Genomic DNA, 18,999 nt, shown 5'->3' with positions numbered 1-18,999 from the left:
TATTTCAGCTGGAAGTTTATTTTTTATACCTATTTTGTGGAAAGGAATCACAGCTGGAAAAACCTCCGACATAATTTTTAATAGGCTCCCGTTTTTTTCTGGTTTTTTTCACCTTTTTTTCTGCTGCATAAACAGAACTCTAATTACATCTGCATTTCTGCTTCTCACTGTTAAAGCCCTTCAGTTGCAGATTAGCAATCACTGAAGATGGTGCTCTGATTAGGCTCCTAAGGCAGGTTGACTCAGGATAAGTGATTGTGCAATGTTAATCACATCATGTCTGAGAGCACACATTGGTTGTTTCAAGGCAACAGCAAAATTACAGCCAACAAATGAAACAACAAATGAAAAGAGAGGTGTATCTCAGTCAAGAAATGTCAAATAAAACAACAGATTGCCTTTTCAAAGAATAATGGCAGATTTCTAGGCATGACCTGCTAGGCAGAGTATACAGATACTTGGCGTAATTCACAATTGTAAATTCCAATTGCACATTCCCATTCATTGCGGAGAACTTACAGGGTAGGTTTGTACTCTGTTCATCTGAGTTTCCCTTCGCCTACTCCTCCAAACTGATACATGTGTGTATATATATACGTATTTGTATATGTATACATTCATACATAAGGGCAAAAAAGAACTATTATAATAATTTTGTTATGTTTCCTACATAATGCAAAGCATAGGACTTTGTGCAGCATTTGTTGCAACTATGCCAACTACACCTTCAAGATCAGTCAAAGACTTGTTTCTCTTACTCAGTGATATAAAATAATGAAAAAGGAATATATAAGAAGGAATATATTAACATATGAGCTTTATTTTGAATTATCTATTTCTTTAATTATCCTCTATTAGAACTTAGAGGTCTGAGAGATTACTTTCTTTCTTATTAATTTCCTAGAGAGCTTATTTTCATATATTCATAGTACAACTGCGCCTAGACAGCAGTTCTGCAGAGGCAGCAGCACTCCCAGTGAAGCACTGTTTAACCAATCTATTAGATGAAAAAACTTGAAACCAAATAAGAGAAATGGTTTGGTTTTTTCAGAGGTAAGTACTTTGAATTTTAAAGCATCAACAGTATATACAGATATCTTTTCATTGAGGAAGGTTAAATTGCTTTTTAAAACTTAACTGTCTGTTCTTCAATTCCATAAGAATTCATATTCACAACTTGAAGATAAAACCATTAAGGCAGAATCAATTCATGTTCAAGAATGTTCTAAAAGAGTGAAAATAATAACAGAAGAATGCAACATTGTAACCTTGGCTATGTTTTCTGAACATACATATCACCACAGAAAAGGCTAAAATTAAAAAGTGTATTCTCTCTTCCAAAAGAGCGGCATAAAATAACTTCTTAGCCTTATTTTTGTTCTTCTTGCTTCATGTATTTCCATAGGCATTTCATTAAATGTCTAATAGGAATCCAGGTAAAATCAGAGGTTCATCTCAGAGTGTGTGTGTATATATATATATAGATATATGTATATCTCACAATCAAAAATCACAGTTTGGGAGTAGCTAGACTACTTTCTGCTAATGTATTAATGGAGTGGACAGAGCACTCTGACTCACCAGTAGTAGGTGCACACTTTAGGATGAGCCAAATAGCTTTTCACATGCCCCGGACTGTCAACTAGGGCTCTGTTCACAACACTATGTGATTAGCCACCAGGTCATGTATGCCTGCCTTTTATAGACAGCTAAATTTCAGTGTCCAAATACAAACCTGAATCCCACCCCTTCTCTTCATCTTTTCTCTTAGAAGACAGACACCACAGAAGATTACAGTGAATTACTCCAACATTACAAGATCTTTTAGTCCTGTTTATCAGATATTAACCCAACCACAATCTTATAGTTGCCTTTCATCTATCTCTTATTTCTCTTCTTTCATATATGTATCTGCTCTCATTGCAGAAGAGGTAAAGATACTTTGCTCAGATTTGTTTCTAAGAGGCTCAATTTCTGTGGCTCTCTCAGCTCCATAATTCCTGCTTCCCTGGTACTTCCAAAAAGTCATTGAAAGCTTCCTTTCTTTTTAACTACCTCTTTCCTCTATCCGTTTGTATAATAACATCGTGCTGAACACTTAATTTATCAGCTGTTACCACTGAACAAAATTATTCCAGAAGCACATACTGAAGAGGAATATCTGGAATATCTATTACCTTTTTATTGTTGCTTATGTGTGATTCTGAGCTTTTCTCAGTTTCCTTTTTGACAGCTTCCTGAAGATCAGAGGCTTGTTGTATATATGTTAATGCTGCCAGTATCTCATCTTCTAACATAATTATATCTTCATGGGAAACTGGCCACCCGGAATTCTCTAAAGCCTCCAACAAAGCTTCTTTATGCTGCATATATTGGACTGGCCCATCCTCTTTAAATCTTAAAAAAAAAAATAAAAAAGTCATCACAAGTAGGAAAAATGTTATTTTTGGCAACACTTTACAAATAGAATGACAAAGCTTAAAGGCAGAATAAAACATCAGATTAATCCAATCTATGTTCTGTACACCCCAAGTTCTTGTAAACACACTTACCGTTGTGTTTAGTCAAACAATCACATCTGACTTAACCATATCTCATAGAAAGACATCTACAGAGCAATTCAAGTGGCTGAGCCTAGATGTCTGGTGCCATTTTAGATGTCCTAGAATATGTGAGGCATCAATAAAGAACTTGCAAATACGACTGAGAAATTACGGAAATCCCTGGCCCTTCTGGAGCAGCAGCTAGGGTGAAGTGGCAAGCCGCTAGGTGCTTATCAACTCCTGATTTGCCACATCGGTCTTGACTGATCACATAAAAAAAGAGACAGTCTTCTTCTGTTTATTCCTCTGTTATTCCTGTGCTGCACAATTTTCACTCAATGGTCAGGAGTTTGCTTCCATCCATGGTTCAGGTTATGTCAATGTCCACTGGACTAAAGAGACATTTTGAACCTACACAGTGAAGGTACCTGAACACGAAAGGTGAATCAGATACAGTCACCTTGTTGATAAAACCAAACTAAAACCCACAGCATCCAGAACAGGGAGAATTCTTTAAATCTACAATTGTAAGAAACATTCTTCTTTTTAGTATTCAAACAATTCCTGTGGCTCTTCTCTATAGCTTTGACAGCATTTAAAAATATGAAACCTAGACCTGGAGAGAGTATTTAAGCATCTGTCTTACAAACACATACAACCATGGTGATGCCTACCACGTTGACCTACTCTTTGCCACTGCTCATCTCTCTTCTCCTCTAGGAACCACCTTGTATTGAAATTATACTGACTGGTACAGTAATTTACCTAGATTTTGTTCTCTGAGTCAATTATTCATCTCTAATCAATGTCAAGTTAACTTATCTCCTGAGTTGGATATCTCAAACTTTTTGAACACAAGCACAGTATTACCACTTATTAAATCTGAATTTCCCGGTGTCTGAGCCTTTTAATACACACTAGTGAACCAGAGAGCTCCTCAAACAATTCCTTCAAGATTCCTGTGACCAAGTTAGTAGACTTCATGACCCAATCCCTTCAGATTACTTTGCAAGTATGTTATCATCCTTTTGTAATACACAAATCTGATAATTCATACTGTAAATTTATAACAGAAAGATATCAAATATTTCAATTTCTATGCACCAATATTAATAATTTTAATATGCCACTCTAGCAACTCACTGTACAATTGCTAGGACTTTTTTTTTTCCTTATATACATAATTGGCCATACATTGCCAACAAAACATATTTTCTGACCACCTTGTCAACTTTCTATGTTCTATAACTCATTGTCTGTCAACAAAGATCTATTTCCTCTTTTTAATTATATCCTGTTCTTTTGTTTAACAGCCTTCACTTCCTCTCTGCATCAGAATGGGGTTTTAGTTCTCCTTACTGATGACAGAACTGTGTATTTTTTGCTCATTAGCTTAAGTCTTCTCAAAAGCATTCTACTTTTCATTCTCATTTTTCTGCCTGGAATATTTCACACCAATTCCATTTTCATTACTTGATCTTCACGTTATTCTCTGAAGTAAACAGATGCTAACTTCACTGATGTCAGTCTTTATACAGCTGCTAGTTTTCTAAAGCAATATACAGAAACAAGCTAGGTAAAGTAGTACAAACTTCCAGTGTGATATACAGTTCCAGCATGTGCTGTCACAGTGCTTATTACACCTTTACAAACCAGCCACTGAAGTGCTCTTTACCAGATGAGAGAACCTTTACCTTAATGCCAAAGGCAATGACATGCCCTCCCAAGGCCCTGCCACTTGGCACTGATTAAGAACAGACCAGTGCCATTCAAATGGAATGCAAGGCCTTTCCTTTAAAAATAATCAGCACTGCAAGAAGGAGGTCCAGAATTTAATACTACTGCATATCACATATACATATTTGAAAGTAAGGTATAGTTATGAAATACTTTAAAATAAAACCAGTTGGTTACACAAATAGTGATTAAAAAGTATCAAATATTTATGACCAGCCGTTCAGAGGTAAGTTAGAAACCAAAAGGTGATAGCTTACTTGTCTTTTTCCTCCTGAGGTAGTGCTCTCCAAATAACTAGGTTTAAGCGCCTGTTAAAGAAAGCAAAGCAGTTTTTGAGGGAATGCAGTTCCTGATGCATCTGATAATCTCAAAATTAGCAAATAAACACAGTTTCTTAAGATAGCTGCACTGATTTGTATTCCAAGAGCATTGTATCCTTATCATTCAGCTATGAAATTATCAACTGCAAGAGAAGATGGGAAAACAGCATCTTCCATCAAGTAGCAGCATGACTGTTTTTCAGGGTCATAGAAGGATTAATGGCCATCACTGCTGCTTCCTGCCAGGATTTTCTATGGATGGTGCTCTTCAGCACCAGCAAGCTAACTCAAATAACAAAACCAATTAAATGCCAGCTAAGCTAAGCACAGTTCTTCCAATTAAACAGTTTCAGAAAACTGTAGCCTGAAGACACATGGAGAGCAATGCCTTTTTTTTTTTTTTTTTTTTCTGCTAAGATAACCCCCCAGTTGTTCTATTCAGGTTTCTACTTCATTAAGCTCTGGCTATGAACTAAAACTACTGACAGGAAAACAGAAGTGATTACCCCAAAGCAATGCAGTTCTTAGATCTTTTAAAAGCACCACTAAACTTCCTACTTTTGCTTTTTAGACATAAATTATAATATTAGATCATCTAGCTTACAGTTTTCTCTGTTTATTAAGATCTCGAACAATTGAGCCATCACTCAATTACTTCATTTCATACTATAGAAATAAAACTCTACCAATGATCCTAATTGCTGTAATTACAGAAAAATTTCCAAAGTTCCTTTGGAAATAAAAGAACAAATTAATTGTTAGGAAAAATTCAGATTGCAACCATTAGACATTTAACAGTCTTGCTAGATTTACTGGTGCCTATACAAAAAAGCTTATAAACACCAGATTTGTTTAAGAATAATTTCTTGTTGATTCATTTTATCTACTAGAAACCAAACCCTAGCATTTTTAGAATGTAAATTACTTAGTTCATTCACAATCTGCAGGCTCAGCATGCTCCACTGCCTATTTCGTATTTCTAAATCTCCACACTCGTAACTGACTCATTTGTAAAAGCCTCTGGCTATAAAAGATCACACACATTTTAAGGCTTCCAGTGTTTTTCTCCTTCAATACTGGATATTCTCTTTGTTAGAGCACAAAATTTTTGCCCTCGCCACTTTTACCCTCTTAATCTGGCCCTAAGGTCAATCTGTGTACAAGTAAGACATTGTCATGGTTGTTTCTGCTCTTGAAACCTGCATGCCCTGATATACTGCCTCACCTATAGATGTCAGAATAAACTTTTGACCAATCACTATTCACAAACTGCAGCCTTTGCAAATTCAGTTACTGGAAAAATACTGTGGCATTTACAGCAAAATAGATTTGACAGGGTTGCTGTTTCACATGTAAAGGAAAAGCAACAAGAAATCTTTTTTTACATTGTCAATTATAAGGATCTTCAGGCAGATCTCTCTTCTATGTATCTTTTTCACATAAGTAGGCAACTCAATCCTACTATTGTAAGTACAGTGATTCATTGACCTCTGTGGGTAAATGTAAGTAAACCGTACTCCCAATCATCACAGTTTTAGGCAAACTGTGAAAATGCTGTCAGTAGATGATCATCAGAGTTTGACCAGAAAACTCTTTTCTTTCCCTCAAAATTGAAGTCAATAAATGTAAAATATTCAATGGCAAGGTACAGCAATGGAAAACTTGTATGTTTTTTCAGAAGTCACTGTCAAAAATATACCACTTCAACCTTCTGTCAAAATGAGTGACAAATCCAGATTTCTATGAGTTCTTCATCAGCCTAATAATAACAGTATTGTCTCAGTGACAAAGCACACAAAACCAATATGAATTCCATTAATACTAGACATAGCAAGCAGCATTTACAAGCTGTAATTCTTGATTTTTACCACAAAAGATGGATACATTTAGAAATAGGAAATGGGAATGAAAAAGAGAGCTATTACATGCTTTAAAAAGAACTTGTATGATCATAGAGCTACAGAGGAAAAAAATGAATGTAAAGGGTCTCAGTGGAATTAATCAAAAAACAAAGACTAAACACGTCATCAAGGGTTTTTTGATCATATAAAATAATCACATATGTAAATGTTACTAGAATACAGACTGAAAAGACATCTCATTTATTAAAACAGCTCTAGTCAAAGCTCTCATAAGGTTACTGAATGACATTAGTAGTCAAATAATTGCATTACTTCAAAAAATGCATTAAGCTAGATAAAGGAAAGAAATAGCTTAGAGATATAATGTCCTTGTTGTGTTTACTTCTGATGTGCTTTTTCCAGTATTTTATTAATAAGGACAATGCAAATCTTCCTTAAAAAAAAAAAAAAAGTCAGTATCTTATAGGTGCCTCAGTTACAGTCTTGCATCCATAGTTAGGTGCTAGGCACCTGGCAGCAAAAAGCAGGCAACTAATTTAAATGTCAGTCTATGGATTTAGGAGCTTAATTGTAAATTAAAGGTCTGGCTACTACTGTATGTTTAGGGGGGATTCCATCCCAGGGTAGATTGCTTTTATGTTTATTCCCAGAAAGTTTAAAAAAAAATTGCTGTTGAACAAACATAATATGAGCAACATGTTACTTATTATCACCTTGCCTATTTTTTTCATTCTGCATTTTTTTTTAAATAAAATAGACATTTCTCCTACAGGTTGATGGTGGATTAAAGTGTGTCGTTGTGCAGAATCACCAGTATTGAGCAAAGCATGTGTTAGCAAATACCCTCTACATAAGAAAAAATCTTAAATTAGACTGCAAACATGATAAATTTCTGATGACTTTCATAGACTTGCCTTTCATAGGATTTAATTGCTTGTTCCAGCTTCTCTTTATAGGCATCAAGATTCACTGCCTGAGGATTAATTAGTGTGATCTGCTTCTTGTCGTTGCTGACATGGGCCAACGGTAAAATCTATTATACAATAAAAGACAAAGACTTCATTTATCATACAGCTTTTCCTCCACCAGAATAACTGAATGCCCATGAGTCCACACCCAAGAATCAGAACAGAGAGAAGAAACACTGGAAGGCTGCAGAAAGAAAAATCTGAGCATCCCAAAGAAATGTCAGAATTAAGTCATAGTTTCCAGGCTGTTAATAACATATTCTGAAATTATACAGTCCTTTTATGAAGCAGTTGCAAATTACGATTCCTAACTACCAGCAAATTCTAACTAAATCAGTACTGTCAAAAAAGTCACTCTAATAATGGAAGGGTAGGTCAGAAGGGAGGCAAGCATGACCATATTCCAGATTGTATTGCTTTAACACAACATTCTCTTACACTTACTAGTATCTTATTCTAGCATACAGGTGTGGTAGTTACTTATTTAAATGCGTTTAATACTCTTATTCTGGAGGATCATATTTTCTAAGGAAGTAGAGTACTAAAGGTGGAGAGAGACATTTTTCACCATCACACTGATCACCAAAGAGTGAACAAGGTGGATATTGCCCATTGAAACTAGTCTTAATTAACCACAATAATGCATAAGAACCTAACCAGGTTGGTCAGAACTGGGAACTTTAATATCTTTCAAATCTCACAATAGAGCATCCATATAAGTCAACTTCATTACAAAATAGAAAGTCATGCACTTACAAGTAGATCTTCAAAAGGCTGAGAAAATGGTAGAAAAGGATGACAGCAAGGAGGAATGATTCCTTTCCATCTCTCAGTCCAAAGTCCCACCATTATTCAGCCTCTTAAATTACTCAGCAGTTTGTATCAGAAAAGCTATTTTATATGTCAGTGTCCTGATGATTATTATAAACAGAAAAAAAAAAAAGCAAGAAAGAAATGGAGAAGACAGAGAATGTTACTTTCCCCAAAACTGTCTTCAATACATATGGTTGAGTGGGAAGCTTCTCCAAGTGCCCGTCGGAGATCAGGATACTGATGACAAAAAGATGGATGAAGTTCACTTTAAATAAAATTAAAACCCTTGTTGGGGGAATAAGGTAATCAATCAGAAAATAAAAAGACTCTTTAATTGAGAACATTTTCCAGTGATGTTTTATTTGTGTTTGAATCCTCACAGCCTAGCTGGATTCCGAATTACTGCTGTATGACCATTTTTTTCAGGAGCAGTGGTGTGACTTTATATTCCCCTCTCTTTCTGAGGATGTCTTCTCTCTGTTTAATAAATCTGTGTCACATCAGCACCAGACCACATCAAAGCTCCTTATATTAAATTAACCTTAAGATCACTTAGAAGCTAAAGTTAATGGGAACATGTCAGTGAAGTATCTTGTCAGAGACAGATGAGGTAAATCTCTGCCCAGAACTGTGAATGATGAAATCTGGCTTTATGTCATTTTCAGGTGGAGTTTGAAAGCTGAAAAGCAAGGAACCAAGAGTACCCATCTTCCAGTTCCATACTGCCATGGTTGTTGTCTGCTATGTTACTCAAACCAAGTTCATAAAAGTTCATCAGGGCTTACCATGTACAAGCCCTCTCCTACATTCCCTTACAAACTCCCAGAGTAACTCCAAGTACAAACAGCATCATTTGCAATATGAATATTTAATACAGTTTATAAACCATTTTGAACAGAATGTGAGGGGCAAACATAAACACATTATTAAAGTATTGAAGAATAAAACCAGAACTGAATGTGTTCTTAGCAAATAGTTAACTTGAAATATTATGCATACTTTGAGAACAATGAAAACTGCTCACAAAGACAAATGAGATTTGACAGATGCAGCTGAAAGAAATCACAGGGAAGCTTTTTTAGTGCCAAAATGTTTTGTCATTTTTCTAAGTGAAATACCTAAATTTTCATATAAAAAGAATTAACTTGTTTCAAAATGGCTGTTATTTCAAAACCAAAATTTCAAATTTTTAAAGACAAAACCAAAGCACAATAACCCTAGAAAAATCTCTTATTTTAGACTGAACAAGATTTTTTGGTTGGCTGAATCTGAACTTGATTCTTCTGAGTAAAGTGTTGAGTCAAAACTCCATGACTTACAAAGTTGTACTTAAGATGCTACAACCTGCAACAGATACTCAGATGGTTCTACAGAGGTTTGCTCCACAGCTGCCACAGCGTAATTTAGCCAATCCCCCAGATCAATTTTTTTTTTTCTGGATATGAATCTGATGGGTAGTTTAATGAATTAACCTCTTTGAAATAACTCAGATGAAACTGAGAGGTCACATAGAACTGAAAACAACAGGTCAGCCTCTTGTTAATGAGCAGTTGTCATGGAAACCTTTTGCTTGCATCTGCAAGGTGAGAAAACTCCATCATCGCTGCTAGCAAAGACAGAAAATAAAAACTATACTATCCCCAGAAAAGCAAGCAAGGGTGTCTGCATTCCACACCAGTAAAACTAAGATCTCAGAAGGAAGAACACAAAAATGTCTCTACATTTATTACTTTCAATGAAGTCTTCTGCAGCACTGGAATTTTTGCACCCCCAGAATCTCACAATTGTCTACACCTACCAGAACTAAATTTTAATTACCGAATTACAATACTTTTCAAAAGGTAAAAGCAGACACATGTAAACCTTGAGAATGCACAAATCCACAAACCATGCACGTCCACAGTTTTCCAGATGACTTAAAATACATAGTCCAGTGAATTAATATATATCGGTAGTGGCTGTGGTTCTCAAGAAATTGCTGAACACCTGATGGCTGCATACTGCCATCAACTGGTCACTGTGAAAGAAAAAACATATGGCTCTAAAACTTAAGGGTAAAGTCTGCAAGAAATTCTACTAACTACCAGTTTTATCTTCTTACTGGTGCATGAATGAACATTCAGATAATATGCACTATACATTTAGTTCACACAAACCATCTATAATGAACACTAGGAATGCAATTATGACATTTATAGAAATTAACAAAAAAAAAATCCTTTTGAACATACTACCAAGTTTTATGTCTGCTTTGAAACAGTGTAAGAGTTTTACCTCATCAAATACTTTAGAAACCACATGCTTGTCCAGAACTGGGATGTATTTGGTACCATGAGGGACAGCTGTAGGAGCTAAGGCATCCATGATGGTGAGTCGCCTAGCAACCAAACCATGAATTTTTAACCAAAGAGCCGAAGACATATCTAGTGAACTAGAAAAAAAGAGACTGTAAGACATAGCACAAGGTAGAAACACATTTGAGAAGTGTGAAATGACTGAAGAAAAATATAAACTATAATTTTTGTGATGCATCTAAATATGCACACACATACCTTTTAGATGTCCTTTTCTCAGGTTTCTGCATTTTCACTTCTAAGATAAAACATTTGCATTTCATTATCTCACAGTTTTTGTGCACACAAAAGTATACATAAATAAGCTGACACACAATAGCATAATTTTTTTATTTGAGCCTACTAACAGCGTCACAAAGACTGCACAATAATGTCTATCTCAGTTGCTAATCAATGAAAATTATGTTTCCTGTGTTTCTTGGTGCTTGATCAATAGTAACAGTGTTACTATATGCCTCATGAGCTCTAATTAATCAATGAGGAAATTTACCAAATAGGTGGGGAATAATGTAAAAAAAAAAAAACAAACTTGAACTTTGTATGTATTTGTCTTTTACAAACCAGAAAGAAAGATTAACCACTTTATTACCCAATTCAAGATGTGATACTATCACTAATGAGATGGCCAGGAGTGGCTAATTTGAGGTATACCGCTATGAAAATCTGTATGAAAGGTATATAAAGAACTAAAAACAAGACACTGAAATGTAAAAAAGTCAAACATCTTTAAGTATCATATGTGAGGTTTTAGAACAACTTAGAAGACCCATCATACAGTTCAGAGTTGCAAGAATTACCGGGAGAAATGAAAACTACCTGGATGTATATCCAAGTCTCATTGTAAATACTTTCATCTCTACATATGCGTCTGCCCCAGAGAGTGTGTTTTTTGCAAGTCTAAGCACATTAATAAGGTGCAACCTCCTTTTACATTGGTACCACGGAATTAGAACCACCACTCTCAGCTTTAACCTCAACAATGAACATAACTACAAAACCGTGTATCACAACAAAACATCTATTACTGTATAACAAGATTCTCAAGATTTATTTTATCCTGTTGATAAGAAGCAACTGTAATAATCCTTTCAGCAGTCTAAGGCATAGCTATCACAGCTGCCACATACTGTGGACATAACTAAGCTGTTGTACACTGAATAGTTTGGGCACTGGCAGGAGTCTGGCAGCAGCTGTAAGGACCTTGTTACAATACCTTCCTGTGTGTCCAGCTCTCTGCATCTCCGCTGTGTTCCAGTCCTTTGTACTGCACTTCTGCACACTTTTGCCTCAAATTGGGTGCTATCAGTTACAGACACAGTGGGAGAAATGTTATCAGCTGCCCCACCTGGAGCTTCCTGTTCTGTCAACTTGCCTTTGAAAGTGGTTGTACATTTCACGCCCTTTTTGACAGAAAAACTCTTTTTTTCAGGAGACATTCCTTCCTCTGGGCTTTCTTCCCTAGATTTCATGCTGTGGCTCAGGATTCGCAGCAGACTGGTCTTTGTTTGCTCTGTAGAGCAAAAAAGAAAGGAAGAGCTAACTTACTGCTCGAATACATGCCTGGGATTTTTGAGTTCCTCTTTGGTCTCCAGTCCCAATTTTTAAGAGACTGCCTACATAAGACCTCAAACACAAAATTACTTCAGCACTATTTTGTACTTTGTACTTTCCCAAGGATGAAGACTTCTTTCATATCAGCCAGGTAAACTTGGTTTCAGACTGCATACATAAAATAATCCAAAGAGAAACATAGTGTTACGGGTATAGTAAAGAGAAATATTAGTGCCAGTACTGCTGAAACTAGTGAAACACAGATCACCTCTTCATTCTTGCCAATTATGTGCTTATTTAGAAAAAAAAAGAAATCAGGGTTTAACATCTGCTATTAAAAAACTGCTTGCAGAGCTTTTAAAATATGGGGTCAAAATGGTTAATCTTTCATCACAGGGCATGTGATGAAGCATAAATAAGCAGACATTTGTCTGCTTGCTTGGGTGAAATGAGTAAGATGGCTGAAAAGTAAAAAGAAAGAAAAGTTAGAATTTCAGAAAGATGGTTATTTAAATCATCAAATGCTTCATTTGTTCCTACAACAAGGGATGTTTTTTGCTATTTTCAACAGAATCTTTTCACATTAGTGAATAAATTCTGCTAACAACAATAGTTTGTATTAGTCTTACCCGCATATAATGCTTTCTTCCTTCGGGCTGGACTGTCAGCAGTGGTTTGCCAGGTTTGCTGATGTAGTGTCAGTGCTGGCTCTTCTGAAGCACAGCACAGCCTACTGCTATGAGTAGTACTCAGCTCTTCAACGTGTTTGGTTACAGAAGACACAGTATGTGTCTGCCTGTGGTTACTGCTCATAAGTGACAAAAACAAGCAAGAAATTATTTCAATCATATAATACTGGTTTAAAAGATGCAAAGCTGAAGTCTTCTGGTAATTTAAATACTCATTTAAATGCTTCCAGCAGTGCGAAGTATTTTCTCCATTATCCTAGTCTACATTTCAAAGGGGAGTTCAAAGGAGGGTAAAATATTCTTCATTTTTTAAACTATTTAAAAATCATTTCTTAGTCTATTTAAAACATGTTCATTACTTTTAAGGCAACACTCTCTTATATTTTTAATAAGGTCGGAATGTTCTGTAACAGACACTTTGAATCTTGGAGGAAAGAGTAAACCTACCATTGGCAATGAAAACAACTAACAGACACACATATATACCTATGTCCCAGCATTAATAAAAAATAAAATATGTAAATTCTGAAATAAACACTCATCTACATTTTTCCACTGGACATCCTACATGTCCTTCCATACATACAACATTGTTCCATAGCACTCTCAATTTTTAACTTGTTTCACTTTATTTGTAATACCTTCATTTTAACTTACTGTTTTTAACAGACTTCTGTCTTAAAGAGCTGATTTTTTTAATGTACTTTTTTGCTTTTGTACTATTACTGTAGAGATAAATAAGGCACTGTGCAAGCTATTTTTTATTAAGGCTGTGGTGCTCCTGTAGAGATTACAAGTAACTTCACATTTGAAGCTAGGTCTGTGTTTGCTCCCAAGCAGAAACTCAGTACAATCAGACATGCAGAAAACTTTCCACAGTGGCTCAGGGGCTGCCTCCAGTATGCTGTGGAAGGACCTCTCTTTGAATGGTCATTCTTGGCACTGTGAGATTTTCAATATGTGTTTCAACTGATGCTGAACATGAAACTATTTTTAATTATGAGATTACTTATGTTTCAATAAAGAGCAAGGATAAACACAGCATGAACATACATAAGGTAAAATCAAAAATGTGAAAAGAAGTAAGCTGAATCTCATTCATGGTGTTTGCCATCTTTTAAACAAATACATTTGTATGTAGTTCATGTTTCAATCAGCATATCCCAATGAGTAGCAATTTAGTCATGAAGTACTAAGCCAGCTCTACCAATAGGAAAATAATTTTTCATTGATTTTCTAGGTAAGAGGGAGAAACTTTATCATGTCCTGGAGACAGAAAAATATTTTCACCTCTTTGATTTAATTATTCCTAATAATTTGAGACTATTGAGATACTGAGATCATTTTGTTTCAGGCATTACAGTATTGGTGTATTTTTCCAGATTTTTCTTTTCCATTACTGTAACTGTTTAAAAAAAAAACCAAACCAAACAACCTTTCTTTTTAAAATATGAGAATGTCAGAGGTTAAAAATGCAAGACAATGAAAAAGGAGAACCGTAACAGATAACTACTATCTCTTATTAACATAATAACAGTGTGAGGACATACTTATTCTCTGGATCATTTTCTCCATTATAACAATCCACCATCAGACACTCGGCATGAAAAGTCTTCACTTTCTCTAGGTCTCTTTCTCCTTGTTCAATCTCTCTTTTCAAAAGATGTATGTCTTCACTCTAACAAGAAGGAAATCAAATGTTTTCTTACAATTACTCCTAAACATGTTTCATTTCTGAACTGAAACTATGCAAACTCTGATAATAATTTCAAATAATGACTCAGGATAGCTGCATAATTTTGTATAAATTTTCAGGTAGTCTCTCTGTTTCCTAAATCAAAATTTGTTTTGTTCACTTTCTGTATGTATGAACAAGCTTACACAAAACAAGATTAAATTGTGCTTGGCAATACAGCCTTTCAAATTCTTCTTCCTTTTTAGGACTAAGGGACAAGCATTCCCTAACAAGCCAGTTACCCCCTGAGATATGAACAGCCATATTTCTGTATAATGTAATAAGGTCAGTAGCTCCCCTCATTTCAAGCAAGCAAGCAAATAAATAAGTAAATAAATAGAATACAACACACATTATGTACATTACAACTGTACTCCTGTCATTCTACAGATCACAGCTGTATCAAACACTGTCCTTGAAAAATGGGAAGCAAAAACCATACTCTTCAAGTAAACATTGGAACTGTCTGAGAATCATTTGGACTACAGGAGGAAAGAGGAAGGAAATTCCAGTGATGATCCCTTTACTACTCCCACAGGGCCAGAAGTCTGGAGATGGACAACAAAGACTCTGGCCCTCATCTTTCAAACATACACAGAACATCAAACATCAGCAGAATCACCGAAATTGCCCAGTACACTCTTTGATATTTTTCAAGAACTGGAGTATTTTCACATCTTCCTTCTGATCAGTGTCAGCAAAATTCTAAACTTCCTGGTACAGTCTTGTTTCTTGTTCTTCTCATTGTTCTATTACCACCATTTCTAAAATTTGTGGAACTGATTAACTGAATGTTAACTTTAATTAAAAACAAGAATATATTTTAAATGGGAAATTTCCAATAGGGAATTGTTAGATTGAGCTGCTTAGTCACACTTGATAGGTCACTGCTATTCTAGTAATTTTACGTGGTATAGATCTCTCCCCACTGGCTATTGTAGAGCAAATTTTTGGCAAAATTCATAGAATCATTTATTCATCATCATTCAAATTCCTTTCCGCATTCTTTCATGTGTTAACAGAATACAAACCATAGTTTCATTTTAAATAGTAACTTATTTCTGAGACAACAGAGATCACATATGTTTCTTCCAGAGCTTAATTTGGTCTATATGTTTTTTGGGTTTCAGGGGGGGAGCAGGTTCGCAACAGTAGCAGTACTAACATATGTTGCATGATATTTGGGCTTTTTTGTTGTGGTCTAATAAAATTTCGTAAGCAAAAAAATGGCACAGTCATTGCTTTCATATAAATTCAAATCTGACTAGGATTAACCCTCTTCTTTTAATAATCTATTGTAATATTAAATCACAATAATGTGAGTTCTGTGGTTCCGTCAATAGCATGAAAAAACAAACATTTATTTTCAAATACTCACACCAACAAACTCTGCAGCATCATGATCAGTTGAATAAATGTTGTAATAATGAAACCGTCCTCCTGTTTGAGTAGATAGTTTGTACAAGAATTTATTAGCTTCTATATCATCACAGTTGAAGGATACAGTATGGATGGGAATTTTACGGTGAAGCTGGACTTGAGCCAAAATTATCTGGGGGGGCTGAAAATCAAAAAATGTGTATTAAACTTGTGACATCTAGAAATGTATTTATCAAATATGAAGAATTTGTAAGAATCTAAACAGTCATACTGTTGCTTAGAGACAGATACAGATCAGGTAAAAGCACACATCTTATACAGATTTCTATTTCATAATTACACAAAATGAGCTAATTTGAAACACTGATAATGCACATTAAGGCACAGGATACTTTAAGAAATAAAATTTAAATTATAATATAATCAGTACTCTCTGTTTCTAAAGTTGTAAAGGTAATTACTAAAGTGTAGGAAGTTAAACTACTACATTGATGTTTAGTATCATTGGATGTATGTAACTGAATATTTTTGAGTGTATATAACAGCTGATACTTTCATTAAGCTAAATTAGTTCAATGATAAGTTGATTCAACACCAGAAAAAAAACAGAAGCTGACAAAACAGGAAAGCTCGTGTTCCTCCTCCAACAAAGAAATAAAAATCAGGTGAGGAAGTAAAAGATCTACCATATCTAAAAATTTTGAAGGATCTGGTAGGAAGAAGTTTGTCCTGGGTTGAGCAGAGAGTTAACTTTCTAGCTAGCAAGAGGCTGTGTTTTGGATTTATGCTCAGGAGAAAAGTTGATAAGAAAGGATTGTTTATAGTTGCTAGGATTTCAAGGACAGATACCTTCAGCCTCTCTGCTCTCCGCAGACAGGGCGGGGGGGTGAGGGCTGGGAGGGCACAGCCCCAGCTACTATCCCAGGATTTGTTCTTCGGTTACTAGATTGAGAACCAGAGTGACCAATAATCTATTCCATAACATACATGTCATGCCCAGTATATAGGTGAGGACCGCTGGAAGATCAGCTCTTCGCCTTTCAGTTCCAAGGCTTTTCGGTTTTGGTTCTCTTCTGGCTCTGGATCGCTTTCTCAAGGCCTTCCCTTCCCCCACCCCCTGCGCCCCGGTCGGCTCTTGGTCTGCGACGCTAGGACTGTTATCTCCATTCCGTGAGTTTCGGGACCCTCCCTCTCTGGGATCGTTAGCTGGGGCCAGACATGGACGCTCGGACTGTTATCTCCATTCCGTGAGTGCCTCCAGGAGCGGTGCACCCCCCCTGTCTGGGAGAATCGTGAGTGTAGTTCTGGGATCGTTAGCCAAGAACAGGCTGAGCCTTGATCATCGGGTGGGGGGGGCAGTATCACTATGTGTCACTCATTGTATATTTGTATATAATATTATTTTCAATATTATTGTAGTTTAGTTATTAAATTGTCCTGATCTCAACCCACGAGTCCTTTTTTCCCTTTACCCCAAAAACTGGGATACACATTTAGCAAAAGCCACTTGGCTAGTCAACACTAGAGGATCTGCCAACCGGGCTGGTCCTGCCCAGTCAGAACCTTTACATACTACCCCTTTAACTCTCTCCCCTGTCCTTAGAAGGGGGGTAGGAATTGTGTGAGCAGGTGTGTGTGGTTTGGCCCCCAGCCAAGGGCTAACCAATCACAAAGTTATTGACTCTGTTCTCTAACTTCTGTTAATACTTTGGTTGTTCACAATACTGTCATAAATCTTGATAAATATAGCTTTCTGCTGATATTTGCAATATATTGGTTTGCTGCACTTTAATAGTTAAAAGCAATCTTGGTCATGTCCTCTTTTTAACCTAAAAAAGTATAATATAAATCATAAAAGCCATCATTAACTAGCTAATAAGGAATGAAGTGCTCATTAATTTCTACCTTAACAAAAATATTAACATGAAGAATCTGAATATGTGTACATTAAGGCAAATTATTCTTTAACAAAATATGAATATACACTCCTATCTAGCAAAAGTAAGTGTGAAACAATGCAAAGATTTTGATCAGTTGTAAATTGAGTTTTAATGAGTGACAGCCATTAACAATCAACTTGTCTGTAGAAAATATCAAAGATTGAAACTAAAATTTAAAACAACATTAAAAGATGTAAGTCAAAGTTTCTCATCTGCTGATTTAGATCAGGTTTACATTTTGACATTCAAATGACTTTGAAGCATATAAATCCATCCTTCCTCATAGGCCACTTTCCTTTTATCAAGAAAAAGAGAACAAAAAGAAAAGTGAGCCTTTAGCATTTTCTTCCTTATCAAGGTATAAAGAAATCATTTCTTCAAGTTTATGGTGCTTTCTGAACCCTAGATTTACTAAATATGCTTCAGTAATTCATTTTATGTGCTCTTCAGCCCAGCTATTAACTAAGTCAGAGTTTTGATGCATATCTGCCATTACAACCAACCTAAATTTTCAAGGGCAAACACAATATTTTTAACATGTTATTCTCAGCATACCAGCTAGTTTTCACCATGCATTACAGCTTCAAAATTCAGTTCTACCCAATTTGGATCATTCTATCTCATCAACAAATGGTTTTTTTCCAGTTTTCAGTTGGTGTTATATAATGCATTATAACATGAAATAGCATCATTCTAAGTCACAGTAACACTTTTGATTTTGTTATCCACTTAAAGTTAGACTTAAAGCAACTCCAGATTGCTGCTACTCCAGAATTGCACCTACATGAGATCAAATTTGACTCAGTAGGATAAAAATGGAATTTGGCATCATACGGAGACCTAATGGAACAACAATATGAATGGTAACATCTTTATATTAAAAGAATGTAAATTAATAATTAGCCCCTTACTCCTCATACATGACATAGCCTTTGTGTAAGCTCTGCAACAGAATGTAAGAAGGTACCTACTTTTATATTTGATGTGTCCTTTCAGGAAAATTGTTGAACGAAAACTTGGTTGTTTTGGGGTTTGTTTGTTTTTTTTTTTATTTTGCTATTAATAATTTTCTTTTTAGGGTTTCAAGACATCACACAAGATTGCAAG

The 18,999-nt window shown here is 35.5% G+C and overlaps 1 protein-coding gene across 1 annotated transcript in view; it reads right to left on the bottom strand.

Annotated features, from left to right (window-relative positions):
- The window catches only part of VWA3B (von Willebrand factor A domain containing 3B), a gene marked incomplete at its 3' end in the record, with an annotated part of 60,612 nt that overhangs the window by 8,607 nt on the left and 33,006 nt on the right, over positions 1-18,999 (bottom strand). The window contains exons 15-23 of the mRNA XM_010080657.1: positions 15,951-16,133; positions 14,388-14,515; positions 12,778-12,953; positions 11,943-12,107; positions 10,796-10,835; positions 10,518-10,674; positions 7,377-7,495; positions 4,538-4,588; positions 2,178-2,397 (exon numbers count right to left, since the gene is read on the bottom strand). Of these exons, the coding sequence (XP_010078959.1) occupies positions 2,178-2,397; positions 4,538-4,588; positions 7,377-7,495; positions 10,518-10,674; positions 10,796-10,835; positions 11,943-12,107; positions 12,778-12,953; positions 14,388-14,515; positions 15,951-16,133 (1,239 nt within the window). The remainder of the gene's footprint in view (positions 1-2,177; positions 2,398-4,537; positions 4,589-7,376; positions 7,496-10,517; positions 10,675-10,795; positions 10,836-11,942; positions 12,108-12,777; positions 12,954-14,387; positions 14,516-15,950; positions 16,134-18,999) is intronic.

This window comes from Pterocles gutturalis, unplaced genomic scaffold (genome assembly GCF_000699245.1).
Source record: "Pterocles gutturalis isolate BGI_N339 unplaced genomic scaffold, ASM69924v1 scaffold27694, whole genome shotgun sequence".
Taxonomy (NCBI): domain Eukaryota; kingdom Metazoa; phylum Chordata; class Aves; order Pterocliformes; family Pteroclidae; genus Pterocles; species Pterocles gutturalis.
Note: the sequence above shows the minus strand (reverse complement) of the source record. Positions and strands in the feature narration are given on the sequence as shown.